General features: G+C 46.5%; 1 protein-coding gene across 1 annotated transcript in view; it reads left to right on the forward strand.

The window, feature by feature from the left end:
* LOC139553604 (latent-transforming growth factor beta-binding protein 2-like) overlaps nucleotides 1-20,113 on the forward strand; it is a 154,712-nt gene that overhangs the window by 80,661 nt on the left and 53,938 nt on the right. The window contains exons 6-8 of the mRNA XM_071366120.1: nucleotides 1,768-1,971; nucleotides 4,174-4,493; nucleotides 6,753-6,855. Coding sequence (XP_071222221.1) covers nucleotides 1,768-1,971; nucleotides 4,174-4,493; nucleotides 6,753-6,855 — 627 coding nt within the window. The remainder of the gene's footprint in view (nucleotides 1-1,767; nucleotides 1,972-4,173; nucleotides 4,494-6,752; nucleotides 6,856-20,113) is intronic.

Here is a 20,113-nt window from a genome sequence, read left to right on the forward strand (position 1 = left end):
AATAGGTTTTGATTGTTTTACTGGTAATGGGGACATACGTAAATGCCATCAAAATGACTTTTTGGTCAGTGTGGTGTGTGTGGACCTTTAATTTAACTAGGCAAGTCAATTAAGAACAAAATCTTATTTACAATGACGGCCTACCACGGCCAAACCCGGACGATGCTGGGCCAATTGTGCGCCGCCCTATGGGACTCCCAATCACGGCTGGATGTGATACAGCCTGGATTCAAATCAGGGACTGTAGTGACTCCTCTTGCACTGAGTTGCAGTGCCTTAGACCGCTGCGTACATGTGTGTGTTAACTATTTAACTGTACTAGAATACTTAAAAGGCTGCAGAAATGTTAAATATCGGTATCGTTATTTTTGGCAAGGAAAATATTGGTTATCAGTATCGGACAAAAATGTCATATCGGTGCATCACTAGTCAGGATAAGTCTAGATATGCAGCATAAAAAAAATCTGGGTCATTTTTGGTACTTTTGGACCAAAAAGGGCATCAACATTTTTTATTTTGTTCACTTAGAATATTGCCTTTTATTTGGGCAAGGCTGTTATCGATTTTTCATTTTCCAGGCTTTGAAGTATGAGTGAGGTGAGGTTAAGGTTTGAGCTCCTTTGTATATCCTGGTATGCAGCAGGTATGTAGGACACTGGGACCTTTGCCAAGAGATGAAAAGGCTATCAACTCAACCTGTCAAGCACCAGCTGCTTCTCCTTGTAGAGGAAGATTGCAGGGTTGCAGGGTGTAAAGCAAAGTAAATCAAATCACAGTATTCAAAGAAAGACAGTGCTATGTAGGGATTCAATAGTCTTATTATAAGGCAAGACCCAAATGCAGACACAGGAGTCAGATGGTTGAGCTCCGATATTTATTACAACAAAAGGGGTAGGCAAAAGGCAGGTCGGGGACAGGCGAGAGTTCATAAACCAGGTCAGAGTCCAGGCGATATGCAGGCTCGAGGTCAGGACAGGCAGGGGTTCAGTGATCAGGTCTGAGTGCAAACAGTACAAGGGGATAGGCAGGCTCGAGGTCAGAACAGGCAGGGTGGTCAGGCAGGTGGATTCGGCGTCAGGACAGGCAAGGGTCAAAACCAGGAGGGCTAGGAAAAAACAGAGACAGGGAAAAACAGGAGCAAGGAGAAACGCTGGTTGACTTGGTAAAACAAGACAAACTGGCACACAGAGACAGGAAACACAGGGATAAATACAGCGGGGACTAATGGGGAAAACAGGTGACACCTGGAGGTGGGTGGAGACAATCACAAAGACAGGTGAAACAGATCAGGGCATGACACTTATCTGCTCAAGAACCAATTGCCTCGCTCCTTTGAAATAGGTGAGAGATTCATTTTCAACAGAGAAAGTATCAAATATAGGAGTGTGTACATTCCTTATTTTCTTGAAACCTGGGTGTTTAAATGAGGCACAAACACACATCATGGGACAGCTGAGAAAGGCTTGGCTTAATAGGGAGGGGTGATATTATTAGTGTGTGTTGCCCTCAGGGTGAAGTTGGAACTTCATAAACCCATGTCAAATGAGGTGTCTGCTAGTGAATGTGGTTATGTGAACATTACATTCCAGAAAACAAGTTGGCCGCATGAAGTCTCCGTACACACTTTCTTTTAGAACTATCCCTCCTGCTTCTCATTATGTGTATGGGTACAAGCATAAATCAACTAATTAAAGCTGGCGGTTCCTTACACTAACTAACCTTTCTCTCCGGTAATGACCTTGGTCTCTCTTGCTCTCTCTCCTGCAGTCTTCTGTCAGATCCCCTGTCTGAATGGTGGGCACTGCATTGGCAGGGACCAGTGCTGGTGCCCATCAAACTCGACAGGGAAGTTCTGCCACCTCCCGGCTCCCCCTTCTGCCAGACCCTCCCTCAGCCGGAAGGACGGCAGCCTGGCCGGACTTAACTCCTCATCCCACTCCATGTACACGCTGCCGCTGTCCAATCAACAAGGTAATCACCTAGCCATCTGTCTGGCTGGCTCGATGGAACACAAGGACACAGTCTCTGGCCAGGTCTCCAGGGCCTTCCCAGCCCGGTCTCCTGTAGACACACTGTTTCCTCTAGTTCTGCTCCAGTTCTGCAGTTTAATGCTGTCCTTTATAAATTGAATTAATCATGCCCTCTCAACTGTTCTGGTTCTGTTTGAACTAACTCAGGTTTATTTGTTGATGTGCATTGGCCCAGTTAGTAAATGTGCCGTAATCTACCTTTGCGAACCAGCAGTGAATGGATTCTCAGTAGAATATGTAATGGGGTGTTTTGAGGATAGTGCTCCATCTATCAACAGAAGAGCCTATAGTGAATTAGAAACAGATCATGCCCTAACCAGTGCCATGAAGAGCAGCTAAAATGAGCAGCCAGGGGGGTGCTGTGGGATTATTTAAGATGTCCTTGAAGAGGTAGGGTTTAAGATGTTTTCGGAAGATGGGCAGAGACTATGCTGTCCTAGTTTCAGGGGGAATCTGGTTCAACCATTGGGATGCCAGGACAGGGAAGCGCTTGGACTGGGCTGAGTGGGAGTTGCCCTCCTATAGGGGTGGGAGGGCCAAGAGACCAGATGTGGCAGAACGGAGTACTCGGGTTTGAGCAGAGGCTGAAGGTAGGTAGGGGCAGTTCCTGTTGCTGCTCCGTAGGCAAGTAACATGGTCGTGTAGTGGATGCACGACTGGAAGCCAGTGGAGTGTGCAGAGGAGTGGGGTGACATGGAAGAATTATGGAAGGTTGAACACCAAGCAGCCTGCAGCTTTCTTGATAAGAAGCAGGGGTTTGATGGCACAAGTGGGGAGCCCAGCCATAAGCGAGTTGCAGTAGTCCAGACGGGAGATGACAAATGCCTTGATTAGGTCCTGCTCTGCTTCCTGTGTGGAGTAGGGTCATACTCTACGAATGTTGTAGAGCATGAACCTGCAGGAGCGGGTCACTGCTTTGATGTTTGCAGAGAATGACAAGGTGTTGTCCTGGGTCACGTCAAGGTTCTTTTCACTCTGGAACAGGGATACCAAGAAGTTGTCAACAGTGATGGAGAGGTCTTGGAGCAGGCAGGCCTTCCCCGGGAGGAAGAGCTTGTCGTGGTTGAGCTAGAGCTGGTGGGCCGACATTCAAGTTGATATATCTGCCAGGCACGCAGAGATCTGTGTTGCCACCTGGGTTTCAGAAGGGGGAAGGAGAAAGGTAGTTTATTGCAGAGCCGACTGATTTGGTGTATAGAAAGAAGACAAGAGGGCATAGAACTGTGCCCTGAGGGACACCAATAGTGAGAGTACTTGGTGCAGTCACAGATCCTCTCCGCCACCTGGTAGGAGCGGACTGCCAGGTAGGATGCAACAACACAAGCCTATAGATGCACTTTCCTACTCATTCATTACAGCTTCAGTGCTTGTTGTAGCGCGAGTGGAATTATGAAGAACACACGTTTTATGGCTTATAAAAGTGTTGAGTAAAAAGTGTTGACAGTGCTGAGTAAGAACTTAAACATGAACTCAGTCATAAAAACATCAGCTCTTTAATGTATTCGTTGACGGTCTCTCTCTCTAGTCATGGTTTTAAAAGTTTTGAAATCTCACAGTATCAACTTTGCTGTCGCTTTCTTTTATGCCTGCTACGTTACTGCAGACACAGTCATCTGAGCCATCCGAATTGCCAGCAGTAGGCCTACAGTGCACGTGATTTGCCCAGCGGGCCCGCCGGGAAGGCAGAGTTTGTACCTTCAGACACATGAAATGGTTCAAACACCTGGTTGATGTGCTAACAATCATCTGCAAGTTATGAGCAGTCAGCAGTTCACACATCAAGTAGGCTACTGGGAAGACAGGCAGCACTTAAAGTAGATGGCCCTAGTAAAAAGACAGTACTAGACAACACCAGATTAAGACCTTTAGCTATGGAATGAAGCACTTTAGTATGTTTTAAGTGCCCTTTCATTTGTACTGTATCTCTATATGCTAAGACCTGGCTTGGGCTGAAGAGGTTATTTACAGCCTTTTGGGAACATCCTTTGAGAAGCATTGAATTTCAGATTTTACTGCAAGGTCAGGTCCAGGACATCATGTTCTTTACTATGTCCATCCAGACTGGGTTCAAGGTGTTTCTGCTGGTGTGATGGTAGAGAGTTTTGCCTGACTGACTGTGCTGTGCGTTCTGTGTCCTGTCCAGTCTCTCTACATCCGTCCCTGGTGAATGTCCACATCCAGCACCCCCATGAGGCTGAGGTCCAGATCCACCAGGTAGCCCGGGTCAAGCTTGGCCAGAGACCCCCCGCAGCCGAGGGGGGTCACTCTATACAGCAGCGCTCCCAATCTGGCCATGGCAACGGCAATGGGCCTGGGTATGGGCACTCCAATGGAAACGGACATGGGAATGGGCACGGAAACGGACACACCTTCGCCAACGGGAACGGCAGTAGCCACTCCAGACCCCACAACCGGCAGAACGGATACGTGGGAAGGTGCTTCCAAGAGACCGTCGATGGACAGGTACAGTGCTCTGAGTGAAGTACACTGAACACAGTACATTATAGTTGATGATGATCCTAGCTAGGGCTGTGGCGGTCATGACATTTTGTCAGCCGTTAACTGTCATGCAAATAACTGCCGGTCTCACGGTAATTGACCCTTAATTAATTTAAACACGTTTAGTATCTGCGGGCTTTCATGCATAGCCTACAAGCCACTGATGCGGACCTTTGGAACATCTACATTTTAAAAAGTCTAATAAATGTATTTAATATAGCCTACACCATCACAATAATTCCATTATTTATTTTAGGCAGGTCTAAAGAAATGATGATATGAAGAAAATGTAGTTTATTTCTGTCACGCCCTGACCATAGTTTGCTTTGTATGTTTATATGTTTTGTTTGGTCAGGGTGTGATCTGAGTGGGCATTCTATGTTGTATGTCTAGTTTGTCTGTTTCTGTGTTTGGGCTGATATGGTTCTCAATCAGAGGCAGGTGTTAGTCGTTGTCTCTGATTGGGAACCATATTTAGGTAGCCTGTTTTGTCATTGTGGGTTGTGGGTGATTGTCTATGTGTAGTGTATGTGTCAGCACGATTGGTGTTTAGCTTCACGGTTGTTTCTTTGTTGTTTTGTAGTGTTTAGTTTTTCCATTAAAATGACGAACACTTACCACGCTGCGTATTGGTCTTCCGATCCTTCTCGCTTCTCCTCGTCAGAAGAGGAGGACGACAGCCGTGACAATTTCAGAAGAACAGAATAGCGTATTCTGAGTTGTCCTTATATTAGGGCCTGATATGGCTGTGGGCAGACAAGATTTGCTAAGAATTCCCGTACCATTGTTTTATAATAAGAATAATACAATTGAACATAGCTGAATAAAATAGAAAGGCTATTTTGCCCAAACGATTTCCCGAGGGAGTGCGCACATGCAGCTATTCTGTGTCGAGCGATTAACAAAGTCATAATTTGAAACAGGTCCTCCTATATGCTTGAATTATAATTATTTATTCAACTTTAATTACATTGTAAGGCTGCATGATGTGACTCTAATGATGATTTAAAAATAGGCTACGCTAACAGTTATGTGGCCATTTTAGTTGTGATACACACCTTATATAGGCCTATGGGCAAGGCTACATGATGCGTGTCAGTCACTATGATTTGAAAAGGTCGCAAAATAATGCATGCTCTGTTTCTTGCCTTAGACTGCCCACACTAGGCATCATTCAGAAGTGATAATATTCTCACTCATCAGACTATTCTCAATGTAATCTTGTCTTTAAATACAATATACTAATTAATATATGTGTGAAATTAGGTTTGGTTTAGAATGGACCATTATCATGCACCTGTCGGAACAAGAGCAGGGGTAAAATAGACATGTCATCAGTATGCACTTGAATAGCGAATGGAGGATGCTTTTCCCACGGTTCATTTTCATGCCAGCCAGGTAGGCTACTCTGGTGTAAAGCAAACCAGTGTGCTAATATTAGGAAAGTTGAGAAACAAATATAGTAGGCCTTAATAGAGGCCATCGAAACGTTGTTTTCTCATGCAAATGCATAGGATAGCCAATAGAAATGTTGCATAACATGGGTTTATAAGAACACTTATTTCATTCCGTTCATCAAGCTGGCTCTCGCTCCACAACAGGTGATCCTATTCTGCTCAAACTCTGAATGCAAGAGCTCTGAGTGTTTGATTTTCAATTGCATTTGCATTGACATCAGAGTGATTAGAGGGACAGTAGAGCCCTGAGTACCAGGCTATTAGTGACTGGCCGTTAGCAAGTTTGGTCTTGACTGACTTTGCCAGTGCCCTAGTTAGGTGTTCCATAGCAATGTTTCCTTATCTTTTCTTCCCAAAGATCTGTGAGGCACCATTTGCCAGTCAGTGAGGTTTGATAATAATCTCTCCAAAATTAGCCAAGCTCCTTAACAAACCATGCCAGCAGCAGCAGCAGAGCTATTTGTGGAACAGCCTGATTATGTCCTCTGCTGCTGTCTAACCAGTCTCAGGTGTGTTCTGTTCAGCTCACTCTGTCCTCATTCCGATGGGAAGACTCACACACTACTACACACCCATGCATAAACACACAACACACACACACAATCCAATTAAACACACACACACACACACACACACACAGGTATTACACACACACAAATACAGTGACGTTAAACAACATACTATCAAATGAAGTGGAAAGGAAGGTGTCAGTGATGTGTCCTGTGTTGTGTGAGTGTGTTGAGATGTGTGTGTGTTGTCATTGCAGTGTGGGAAGCCTCTTCCTGGCCTGACCAAACAGGATGACTGCTGTGGAAGTGTGGGAGCCTCATGGGGCCTGAACAAGTGCACAGAGTGTCCAACCAAACCAGGTGAGTCCCCTCACATACTGAACACACTGAACAACTGAACCTCCTCCAGTGCTTTACCTTGTGTTATATCTTTGTTATGATGTGTTACTGTAGCCAAACATTTCCTTTTACTTCATTCATAAACACAATGTATCTCTGAGAATAACAGTCAATTACTTTAACATGGGGTGATAATTCCGGATGATTACTGATTTGTGTATCCCAGATTAGAAGGATTGTGCCTCGACTCCATTGGCATCGGGACTTACTTGTCGTCTTATTATAAAATTAAGCAGTTTTCGCTTCTTGAAAAAAAACAAGGCACCAAATGAAAACACATTTAGCATGAATAACAGAGGCTGGCAGGAGTGCCACCCAGCCTGCGGGCAGGCAGAGAGAGAGAGGCTGGCTCTCCCTCTCCTACTTTAAGTAACAGAAGAGAATGAACAGCTGTGGTCCCTGACCAAAGCTGCCTGGACTGTCGCTGCTGTGTGTTCCCTCATTGTGTTTGTAATAGAAGAGCACTCCTGACCCCTGGTGACCCCCCCCAAGGACACCCAAGTTCTGTTACTGCAGTTCTCCAAGGGGGTGTGTGATGGTTGGGAGGGACTGTCCCTGCCCTTCAGTGTTAATTCCTATTAGGAAGAGGTCTTGCTGCGGTAGATTGCCTGCACAGGGTGCTGTCATAGACTGTCCCTGTTTAGTGTCTGTCTGTCTGCCGGAGCTCTAATCACGAGCAGACATCATCTCACTCAGGTCCATTCATCACAAACACAAATCTATTCTTCTCTTCTCTCTGTGCCAGAATCTCTCTCTCTCATGACCCACATCAGCATCTCTTTTGGATCCCAGATGTTTTCCTCTCCTCTGTCCTTTGAAGTGGGGAGAATCAGAACTATCCCTCCGTTCTCGCATTTTGTAGTTGTTTAGGGGCAGCTTGGGCCTCGGTCCCAGGTCACATGCAGAGTCAGATGAGAGAATGAATGACAAAGAAGAGAAAGATGAAGCCACATAGGTCCTGTGCTAGTTGGTATACTTTGAAGGACTTAATAGGGAATACTTGGCATTTCTTTCCAGTCTTATTGTTCCCTGTATAGAAATGTGTCCAGAACTCGCTTTAACTGGCTTGATTATACTTTGTAAACTAAAACAAGTGGACAAGCATAAATTAAGAGTAATCATTTTGTCATCCCGTACATCTCTCTGGGACTGGTCAGGTCAGTCAGTTGAGGGCTTGATGACAAGTATATGTAAGGAAGTAATTTTGTCATGCAAGTCACTGCGGACATCGACGTCTTGCTCCCAGACAAATTAAACAACTTCTTTGCTCACTTTGAGAACAATACAGTGCCACTGACACGGCCCGCTACGAAAGCCTGTGGGCTCTCCTTCACCGTGGCCAACGTGAGTAAAACATTTAAACGTGTTAACCCTCGCAAGGCTGCCGGCCCAGACGGCATCCCTAGCCACGTCCGCAGAGCATGCGCAGACCAGCTGGCTGGTGTGTTTACGGACGTATTCAATCAATCCCTATCCCAGTCTGCTGTGCCCACATGCTTCAAGATGGCCACCATTGTTCCTATTCCCAAGAAAGCTAAGGTAACTGAACTAAATGACTATCGCCCCGTAGCACTCACTTCTGTCATCATGAAGTGCTTTGAGAGACTAGTCAAGGATCATATCACCTCCACCCTACCTGATACCCTAGACCCACTTCAATTTGCTTACCGCCCCAATAGGTCCACAGACGACGAAATCGCCATCACACTGCCCTATCCCATCTGGACAAGAGGAATACCTATGTAAGAATGCTATTCATTTACTACAGCTCACCATTTAACACCATAGTACCCTCCAAACTCGTCATTAAGCTGGAGACTCTGGTCTCGACCCTGCCATGTGCAACTGGGTCCTGGACCACAGGTGGTGAAGGTAGAAAACAACATCTCCACCCCGCTGATCCTCAACACTGGGGCCTCACAAGGGTGCGTTCTCAGCCCTCTCCTGTACTCCCTGTTCACCTATGACTGCGTGGCCATGCACGCCTCCAACTCAATCTTCAAGTTTGCAGACGACACTACAGTGGTAGGCCTGATTACCAACAACGACGAGACAGCCTACAGGGAGGAGGTGAGGGCCCTCGGAGCGTGGTGTCAGGAAAATAACCTCTCACTCAACATCAACAAAACAAAGGAGATGATCGTGGACTTCAGGAAACAGCAGAGGGAGCATCCCCCCATCTACATCGATGGGACAGTAGTGGAGAAGGTGGAAAGTCTTAAGTTCCTCGGCGTATACATCACAGACAAACTGAAATGGTCCACCCACACAGACAGCGTGGTGAAGAAGGCACAACAGCGCCTCTTCAACCTCAGGAGGCTGAAGAAATTTGGCTTGTCACCTAAAACACTCACACACTTTTACAGATGCACATTCGAGAGCATCCTGTCGGGCTGTATCACCACCTGGTACGGCAACTGCTCCGCCCACAACTGAAAGGCTCTCCAGAGGGTAGTGAGGTCTGCACAACGGATCACAGGGGGCAAACTGCCTACCCACTAGGACACCTACACCACCCAATGTCACACGAAGGCCAAAAAGATAACTAAGGACAACAACCACCCGAGCCACTGCCTGTTCACCCCGCTATCATCCATAAGGCGAGGTCAGTACAGGTGCATCAAAGCTGGGACCGAGAGACTGAAAAATAGCTTCTATCTCAAGGCCATCAGACTGTTAAACAGCCATCACTAACATAGAGTGGCTGCTGCCAACATACAGTACAGACTCAAATCTCTGGCCACTTTAATACATTTAATAAATTGATTTAATAAATGTATCACGAGTCACTTTAAATAATGCCACTTCAATAATGTCTACATATCCTACATTACTCATCTCATATGTATATACTGTATTCTATACCATCTACTGCATCTTGCCTATGCCGCTCGGCCATCGCTCATCCATATATTTATATGTACATATTCTCATTCACCACTTTAGATTTATGTGTATTAGGTAGTTGTTGGGAAATTGCTAGATTACTTGTTAGATATTACTGCTGTCGGAACTAGAAGTACAAGCATTTCACTACACTCACATTAACATCTGCTAACCATGTGTATGTGACCAATAAAATTATACTTTTTTATTTAACTAGGCAAGTCAGATTTTTACCTTGTCAGCTCGGGGATTCAATCTAGCAACCTTTCGGTTACTAGTCCAACACTCTAACCATTTTGATTTGATACCTTAGAGAACTATTTATTACTATTTATAACTTGTCAGAAACTACTAAATGCTTTTTGCACCCCATGACAAAATGTGTAGAATTGCAGGAAATAAGCTTTAAACGTGCAACAGTTTCCCTCCACCAACAAGAGGGGTGTGAACAGTTTGTGTCATGAACTGTGCTTGTACCCATAGAAATAGACGTGGCATCTACTCACATGCACAGGGGAGTGCGGGATGTTCCCCAATGCTGGAAGGGGGGCCCCCGAGTGAAAAAGCTTGGGAACCCATGGCTTAGACCACTTGTTCAACCTACTCTTTCCAGAACCTTTTAATGTGTCTCCTCTGGTCAGCTCTAAGTCAAATCAGTTTTAAGAAAATACCACAGATAATAAAAAATACCAAAATAATTAAAAAGCAGCAGTAAATAACATTAGCAGGGCTATATACAGGGGGTACCGGTACAGAGTCAATGTGTGGGGGCACCGGTGTCGAGGTAATTGAGGTAATATGTACAGAGTTATATGTACAGAGTAATTAAAGTGACTATGCATAGATTATAACAGAGAGTAGCAACAGTGTAGAAGGGGGGGGGGGGGGGGGGGCAGTGCAAATAGTCAGGGTAGCAATTTGATTAGCTGTTTAAGAGTCTTATGGCTTGGGGGTAGAAGCTGTTTAGAGCCTCTTGGACCTGCACCTGGTGCTCGGGTACCGCTTGCCTTGCGGTAGCAGAGAGAACACGCTCTATGACTAGGGTGGCTGGAGTCTTTGACCATTTTTAGGGTCTTCCTCTGTCACCGCCTGGTATAGAGGTCCTGGATGGCAGGAAACTTGGCCCCAGTGATGTACTGGGCCGTACGCACTACCCTTTGTAGTGCCTTGCGGTTGGAGGCCGAGCAGTTGCCATACCAGGCAGGATGCTCTCGATGGTGCAGCTGTAAAACCTTTTGAGCGTCTGAGGACCCATGCCAAATCTTTTCAGTCTCCTGAGGGGGAATAGGTTTTATCGTGCCCTCTTCACAACTGTCTTGGTGTGCTTGGACAATATTAGTTTGTTGGTGATGTCAATTGAACTTGAAGCTCTCAACCTGCTCCACTACAGCCCTGTCGATGAGAATGGGGGCATGCTCGTTCCTCCTTTTCCTGTAGTCCACAATCATCTCCTTTGTCATGAGCACGTTGAGGGAGAGGTTGTTTTCCTTGCACCACACTGTCAGGTCTCTGACCACCTCCCAATAGGCTGTCTCATCGTTGTCGGTGATCAGGCCTACCACTGTTGTTTCATCAGCAAACCTAATGATGGTGTTGGTGGTGTTGGAGTCGTGCCTGGCCGTGCAGTCATGAGTTAACAAGGAGTACAGGAGGGGACTGAGCACGCACCCCTGAGAGGCCCCCTGTGTTGAGGATCAGCATGGTGGATGTGTTGTTACCTACCCTTACCACCTGGCGGCGGCCCATCAGGAAGTCCAAGATCCAGTTGCAGAGGGAGGTGTTTAGTCCTTAGCTTAGTGATAAGCTTTGAGGGCACTATGATGTTGAACGCTGAGCTGTAGTCAATGAACAGCATTCTCACATAGGTGTTCCTTTTGTCCTGGTGTGAAAGGGCAGTGTGGTGTGCAATAGAGATTGCATCATCTGTAGGTGCTGTTTGCAAATTGGAGTGGGTCTAGGGTGTCTGGGATAATGGTGTTGATGTGAGCCATGACCAACCTTTCAAAGCATGTCATGGCCACAGACGTGAGTGCTACGGGTCGGTAGTCATTTAGGCAGGTTACCTTAGTGTTCTTGAGCACAGGGACTATGGTGGTCTGCTTGATACATGTTGGTATTACAGACTCAGGCAGGGAGAGGTTGAAAATGTCAGTGAAAACACTTTCCAGTTGGTCAGCGCATGCTCACAGTACACGTCCTTGTAATCCGTCTGGCCCTGCGGCCTTGTGAATGTTGAGCTGTTTAAAGGTCTTACTCACATCAGCTGCGGAGAGCGTGATCACACAGTCATCCGGAACAGCTGATGCTCTCATGCGTGTTTCAGTGTTACTTGCCTCAAAGCGAGCATAGAAGTTATTTAGCTCGTCTGGTAAGCTCATGTCACTGGGCAGCTCTTGGCTGTGCTTCCCATTGTAGTCTGTAATAGTTTGCAATTGCTGCCACATCCGACGTGTGTCGGAGCCGGTGTAGTACGATTCTATCTTAGACCTGTATTGATGCTTTGCCTGTTAGATGTTTCATCGGAGGGCATAGCGGGATTTCTTATAAGCTTCCGGGTTAGAGTCCCGCTCCTTGAATGCGGCAGCTCTACCCTTTAGCTCAGAGCGAATGTTGCCTGTAATCAATGGCTTCTAGTTGGGGTATGTACCTACAGTCACTGTGGGGACGACATCCTCAATGCACTTATTGATAAAGCCTGTGACTGATCTGGTGTACTCCTCAATGCCATTGGAACAATCCCGGAACATATTCCAGTCTGTGCTAGCAAAACAGTCCTGTAGTTTAGCATCTGCTTCATCTTACCACTTTTTATAGACCGAGTTACTGGTGCTTCCTGCTTTAATTTTTGCTTGTAAGCAGGAATCAGGAGGATAGAATTATGGTCAGATTTGCCAAAGGTGACCTAGAATTTATTTTCCTCTGGTTGCACATTTAAGATGCTGATAGAAATGAGGTAAAACTGATTTAAGTTTCCCTGCATTAAAGTTTCCAGCCACTAGGAGCGCCGCCTCTGGATGAGCTCTTTCCTGTTTGCTTATGGCGGTATACAGCTCATTTAGTGCGGTTTTAGTGGCAGCATCGGTCTCTGCTCCCTGTCTTTGTCTTCAGTCCTAACTCTGATTCCCACACCATTCCCACATCTTTCTCCTGTAGTTCTCCCTCTATCAGATGGCAAGGATTCACTGAACTCTGACTGATTTGGTAAGAGACCTCCCATCCAAGACACTGCCAGACTACATTGTTATTTTTGGTAGTTAAAGGATTATTATTGTTATATGGAGTGGAGAAAGCCATGGTGCAATGGGGAAACGAATGGGTGTGTGTTTTTGGGAAGGATGGAGGTTGACGTAATGGAGGTTAAGACAGTGAGATGTGCTTGTCAGTCCCAGGCCTACACTGTGGAAGCCCCAGCCCTGTTCAGCCTTGTAGGATCGAATGCACTGTAAACCCACATGCTGCAAATTCCAATGCGTAATTAACTCCAGATAAAATAAGACCCTGGTCCATCTCTCCTCTCCCTTTGGTTCTTATGAGGCTGAGAGAGAGAGAGAGACCTTTTTAAATTTCAGGTTTGAAAAGGTTGACGTGTGTCGAGATAGAAGCAGTTAGAGCTGCTTGTCCCCCTGGGCTGCAAGATGAAACCTGATTGGATGAGGAAAGGCAAGTGTTAGGTATGTAGTTGACAGCTAATTTGCTTTCGAAGATTATTAGGAAACGTATCTAATGAAGTGAATCCAGCTCTTTGTAGATCAGATCACTAAAATGATAGTGCCCGAGAAGCCGGTGTTTGGAGGATACATTGGCACAGTGTTGTTGTCGAGGGCTGGCTGGTCGTTCTTTCTGTCGGATCAGTTGCCAGAGACGCGAACCAGTCGTTAAGTATTTTTGTTCTGTATCTATGGACGCTACCCAGTCGTTGGTTCTAAATGTTCCATTGCCATCCCGGCTGGCAACATTATTTACCCTTGCTTGTTAGCTAGCCAACTACAGCTAACTTAGTCACGTCAAACAGTGCAGCTGGGAATAACAACAAAGTAGCCTCATTTTCATTTGTTTAAGCTGTTTTCTAGTGACATTTATTTGGATACATCCATAACAATGAGCTAATGATGCGCGATTTTGCCTGGCATAGAAAATGTGCTCTCTCGTTAGGACACTGTTGTTCAGAGGACCTAGCCAACAACACCGCTAACACAATCACTGCAAACTAGCTGCATTTCATTTTGTTTTATCTGTTTTCTATTGACATTTATTTGTATTTATCCATAAAAATGATACTAGCTGATTCATGATTTCGACTGGCTGAGAAAAGCTGTCTGCCTGTCTGTCTCGTCCCAACTTACGACACATTCATTTCTATAGGACAGCTGGAGATCGAATTTCAGTATTAAAACAATGTTGCAAATGTTGAAGAGACAGACAGCAAGGTCTATACAAATTGAAGTTGAAAACCAAATGCTAGTCTAAAAGAAGATAACGTCTAGATGCTTATTATAGTGCAGATCAAGTTTATAAATTGCCTGGCTGGGCTGATGAGACAGTATATTGCTCAGTGAGATGGAACAGAGTAAATAGGCATTTCACCGTCATAGCTTTAGCCGGTGGTAACTTGTGGAATAGACACCGGCTGGAATGCGGTTTTAACCAATCAGCATCCAGGATTAGACTCTCCCGTTGTATAATGACTGATATATCAGTATCTCAGACTTTTTGGAACAGGGACCAACATGCTCTGGTTTTCTACATTGATCACTTTAAGTGAAAGGTTCATCATGTAAGTTAATCTGAGGTACTTGAGAAGAGGCCACTGGCTCTGCCCTGAGTGTGACTCTTTGACCTGGTGTGAGAGTGGCATGGCCATTTCCATGACTCTATATGGAGTAGATGGCCACCCATAGTAATTCTATTTCTATGGTGCCACTAGGGTTTGGCGGTATACAGTCAGAGACTGTATAAAATGTTCTCAATGGGCTCATTAGCATTTAGCTGGATACCACCTAATCGCCACCACTCCCTGTGTGTTCCATGGCTTATGTAATTCCATAAAGCATGGCTCCGGTTGTCTCCCTATCTGTCATTCCGGGAAGTCTTCCCTCCCATTGACTCTTCTACTCCGGGACGCTGGGATGCTTCTCAGGGAGCAGGATCAGAGGTACCTCGGGGCCCACATAAATCACAGTCCCAACCACAGGAGCCCTGGCCCTGGAGCCACTTCCTCCCTAGGCCACTGAGGTCACAGCGTGATGTCACAGAATGATGATGTCAGCCTCCTGGCCCTCTGCCCCTCCTTCCTCAACCCATCCCCGCCCTATACTGAGAAAGCACCCTCTCTTTGACTCTGACTCTGACTCTCTCTCTCTCTCTCTCTCTCTCTCTCTCTCTCTCTCTCTCTCTCTCTCTCTCTCTCTCTCTCTCTCTCTCTCTCTCTCTCTCTCTCTCTCTCTCTCTCTCTCTCTCTCTCTCTCTCTCTCTCTCTCTCTCTCTCTCCCTCTCCCTCTCCCTCTCCCTCTCTCTCTCATGGGGATGTTATTCCTGAACATTAGATCAATAAAATAAGATGAGGAGGAGAGGGCAAGTTACAAATCGACCCACATGAGATCATCACTCCCAGTCCCATGGAGAAATATTGAATCTGCCATTCATTTAGGACCAAAGCATGTGCGTATTACTTTTTATTAGCAGTGATCAAACATTGAACACTTGTTAATGACCAAGATCAAAACCGAGCAAAGGGTGTGACTTTGCTAAACATCTGCTGTGGTCCATGCCAAGGTTCCAGGCTGCTCTCTCTCTTTGCTGCCGCATCCTCTCTCTCATGGTGATTAAACAGAGACGTTTCCATCCTTTGATACGTTCTGATTCATTCTGTGTTGATTTAGCTTAACGCCGGGTGCAAACAGTGTGAATCTTTTAGATAGACAGCAGTGTGGCTAAGGAGGGCTGACTTGGCCTGGCTGCTCACAGGTATAAATCCTAATGCAGACATAATCTATCTGTCCCAGAGAGCACCGCTGCCCAAGGCACCGTGCCAGTGAGTTGGAGGCACATGGAAATGAAATGTGTGTAATAAGATACATGTTAGGCTTGTTCATCATAGGGTATGGACTGTACCATGTCATCTCTTGGCCTTGCCCCAGTGGTAAATATTTCATATCGAGTGGCGGCAGTGGCGGATTATGGGAGAATGTGTGTCTGTTTTAAATGGGAGGTCACAACCACACCGCCATGGGCATCGTAAAGAAGGGAGGAGAGAAAATTATAAACTGTCAAACTACGAACAAAGATGCAAAATGCATCAAATTATGTTAAACACTGAGACAATTAATAGGATGTTTTTGAATAAGGATTCAATCAAACCGAACCGAACCGATTGAGATCAATGCCTTGATCGAAGCAGCTCAATTGTCTATATAGCATGTCTGCCACAACATGGTAATTGTCAGTGCCTGTGAACACACAGCTGGGAATTTAATTGACTCAATATCAAACTTTTAGCTGGTATACTTAGTTTTTTTGTAAGACAAATGTTTGCTTTGCATTAGTGTGTTTATGTCTGGGGCTGATCTCATCATGGGGATGTTGATGTTAGGCAAATTATTTACATTTGAGTTATTTAGCAGACAGTCTTATCGAGAGCGAATGGTCCCCCGTGGGAGTCGTTGCAAGCGCCATGCTCTACCAACTGAATCACAGGGGACCTAGGCTCATGTGACTGTCTCATCTGATGTCCCAGCGCTTGACTGGCTGGCTGCTACTGAAGGTCTTATTTACAGGGCTGGTGATATGGGCCATGCCAGATTGGCAAACTTGGCGTGTGCCAAACAGACTTTCTGCTTTGAAAGCAAATCACTTCCCCTTAGCTGTTTTCTCTAATCAGCCGTTGGCCTGGAGGCCAGAGGGAGATGACTTGTTTTTCATCTTCATCTCAAAGGGAATGAAACAACTCCTTGTGATTAAAGAGTTGAGTTTGCTTTGCCCCTTGGGTCTATCCATGGCACCAGTTTGTACCATGGCGGTTTGTTCTCAGAAAGCATGTCACTTAAAGGGTCTTGAAGGGTCTTAGCACTCATGTCTGTTGTGTTCCTATAGAATATCTAACGTTGGAATGGAGAGGGAAGATTGTCTCCCCTTCTCCTGTGGATTGCATCCATTCCCCCTCTCTGGTCTACCTCTTCTTCTCAGGTTCTCCAGCTGGGGTTCTGGATTAGCCTGGAGGTAGGGAGTGACTGGGGGCAGACCTCATGGGGGAGCTGGATAATAGTGCTGAGGCAGTACAGTACATTCTGGGTTCAGTACAGTGCTATGCCTGTGAAGGATGTGCCAATCGGACCTCTAAATAGGCCTCCACATAATGATTGCACTAAATTTCCAATTAGATTTCTGTCAAGCAGAACCCATTTGACTAGCTAGACCGGCCCCTCTTCCTCCAAACTCCCCCTCTCGCTCCTTACCATCACTCCTCTTTTGCGTAACCTCTCCTCCTCTCTAAATACCCTCAGTAAACCCCCACATGTCAAAATGCCTATTTTGAAGACTGTCCTAAGGTAGCTTTGACACCTGTTTTAGAGTAGAGCTTTCACTGACATTTATTTGGCTCTCAAAAGAAAGAAATGCCACCTACTAAGAAATTGTATATGACGCTTTAAAGCTTCTATATGTATCTTTTTGGGCGACCAGACCAAATTCACATAGTAATGTGAGTTATAGATCTGCCATTCATTGAAAGCAAGTCTAAGAAGCAGTAGATATGTTCAATATGTGCTTTTTCTATGCTTCCTGTTCTTAAGTTTCATTTTGCGTCTTTTACTTTCGGTTTTGTACACCACCTTCAAACATCTGAAAATACAATATGTGGGGTTTGAAAATGTATTTCACAACGGTTTAGATTAAAATTAGGCAAACTATTAGAATTTTAGCAATCAGGAAATGGTGAAGTGATTACAGCATATTGCACCATTAACTGTTTACAAGCAAATAGAGCTGAATGGTTGCAAATAAAATTCCTGACGCAAGTTCAAGATTATTGTTGAAGTACAACAAATCAGTCATGGGTGACAGTCTTTTGCAGTGAATGAATGAAGGGGGATACAACTAAGGCCAACAGTCTGTGTCCCTGTGCTTCCTCTTTGTAAAGCACAATGAATATGCACCAGTCTAGTTTCTCTGTCCCAGCATCCATGTAACCAGGGGGAACACTAATGATGCAGCAAGGTCACTCTTGCGTTCGACTGCTTTGGGATCTGTGACAATGAACATTGTCTGGGTCAGCATGACGGCATGTCAAAACCATTCCACAGCGGCATTCTACCCACAAAACATCCTGAACTAGGATATATGCTAGATACATAGCCTACAATACATTTCGCTCTTTGGGTATGTTTGTTGTCGATTGCACTAGCCTATAACTAGGGCCCAGAGTTTTTCCTGGTAGGGTAGTTAGGCAAAACTTCTGGTCCTATTTATGCAGTATTTTTTGTTTGCCATTGTCTTTAGCAGTGGGTTGACCATAGAGATGATGACTTGTCATCTCAGGTAACCTGCTGGTGAAGCTACTTCAGACAGACCTGCCCTCCTCGGTGTTCCCTCTAGTCTCTCAGTACTAATAAGCTTGACTGGGAGGCCCGCCCCCTGCTGGGCATCCCTTGGCATGTGCTCCTGCAGTCAGGGCAGAATCTGATCCTGTCCTCATGGGGGGTCGCACCTCCACCACCCGCTGCCCCGTCACAACAGCTCATTACCCAGAAGCATCCCTGGGATTCCATGGGCGCAGGACGGGGCGGGCAGACGGGAACAGGTGCTTCACTTTGACACAATTATCTCCGACCCAGCAGAGGAGCTCTCGTCTGGTCTGACTCACTTCTGATCTGCTGTGTGAACCTTCAGGTACTTCCACTAGCCCTGCCTGCTTCACAGCCCTGAACTCACACTGTTAGACTCTCACAACCACTCAGAACACAGATGGGATAACATGGAAAATGATTAAACACCATAAATAAGATTGTCTATCAGACTGCCAGACTGCCTGTCTGCGACACCACTGTCTGTCAGACTGCCTGCCTGCGACACCACTGTCTGTCAGACTGCCTGCCTGCGACACCACTGTCTGTCAGACTGCCTGCCTGCGACACCACTGTCTGTCAGACTGCCTGCCTGCGACACCACTGTCTGTCAGAATGCCTGTCTGCGACACCACTGTCTGTCAGAATGCCTGTCTGCGACACCACTGTCTGTCAAACTGCCTGCCTGCATCACCACTGTCTGTCAGAATGCCTGTCTGCGACACCACTGTCTGTCAGACTGCCTGCCTGCGTCACCACTGTCTGTCAGAATGCCTGTCTGCGACACCACTGTCTGTCAGACTGCCTGCCTGCGACACCACTGTCTGGCAGACTGCCTGCCTGCGTCACCACTGTCTGGCAGACTGCCTGCCTGCGACACCACTGTCTGTCAGACTGCCTGCCTGCGACACCACTGTCTGTCAGACTGCCTGCCTGCGACACCACTGTCTGTCAGACTGCCTGCCTGCGACACCACTGTCTGTCAGACTGCCTGCCTGCGTCACCACTGTCTGTCAGACTGCCTGCCTGCGTAACCACTGTCTGTCAGACTGCCTGCCTGCATCACTACTGTCTGTCAGAATGCCGTGACTGCGACACCACTGTCTGTCAGACTGCCTGCCTGCATCACTACTGTCTGTCAGAATGCCTGTCTGCGACACCACTGTCTGTCAGACTGCCTGCCTGCATCACTACTGTCTGTCAGAATGCCTGTCTGCGACACCACTGTCTGTCAGACTGCCTGCCTGCGACACCACTGTCTGTCAGACTGCCTGCCTGCGACACCACTGTCTGTCAGACTGCCTGCCTGCGACACCACTGTCTGTCAGAATGCCTGTCTGCGACACCACTGTCTGTCAGACTGCCTGCCTGCGTCACCACTGTCTGTCAGACTGCCTGCCTGCATCACTACTGTCTGTCAGAATGCCGTGACTGCGACACCACTGTCTGTCAGACTGCCTGCCTGCGTCACTACTGCCTGTCAGAATGCCTGTCTGCGACACCACTGTCTGTCAGACTGCCTGCCTGTGTCACTACTGTCTGTCAGAATGCCTGTCTGCGACACCACTGTCTGTCAGACTGCCTGCCTGCATCACTACTGTCTGTCAGAATGCCTGTCTGCGACACCACTGTCTGTCAGACTGCCTGCCTGCGACACCACTGTCTGTCAGACTGCCTGCCTGCGACACCACTGTCTGTCAGACTGCCTGCCTGCGACACCACTGTCTGTCAGAATGCCTGTCTGCGACACCACTGTCTGTCAGAATGCCTGTCTG

Source organism: Salvelinus alpinus, chromosome 25 (genome assembly GCF_045679555.1).
Source record: "Salvelinus alpinus chromosome 25, SLU_Salpinus.1, whole genome shotgun sequence".
Classification (NCBI taxonomy): domain Eukaryota; kingdom Metazoa; phylum Chordata; class Actinopteri; order Salmoniformes; family Salmonidae; genus Salvelinus; species Salvelinus alpinus.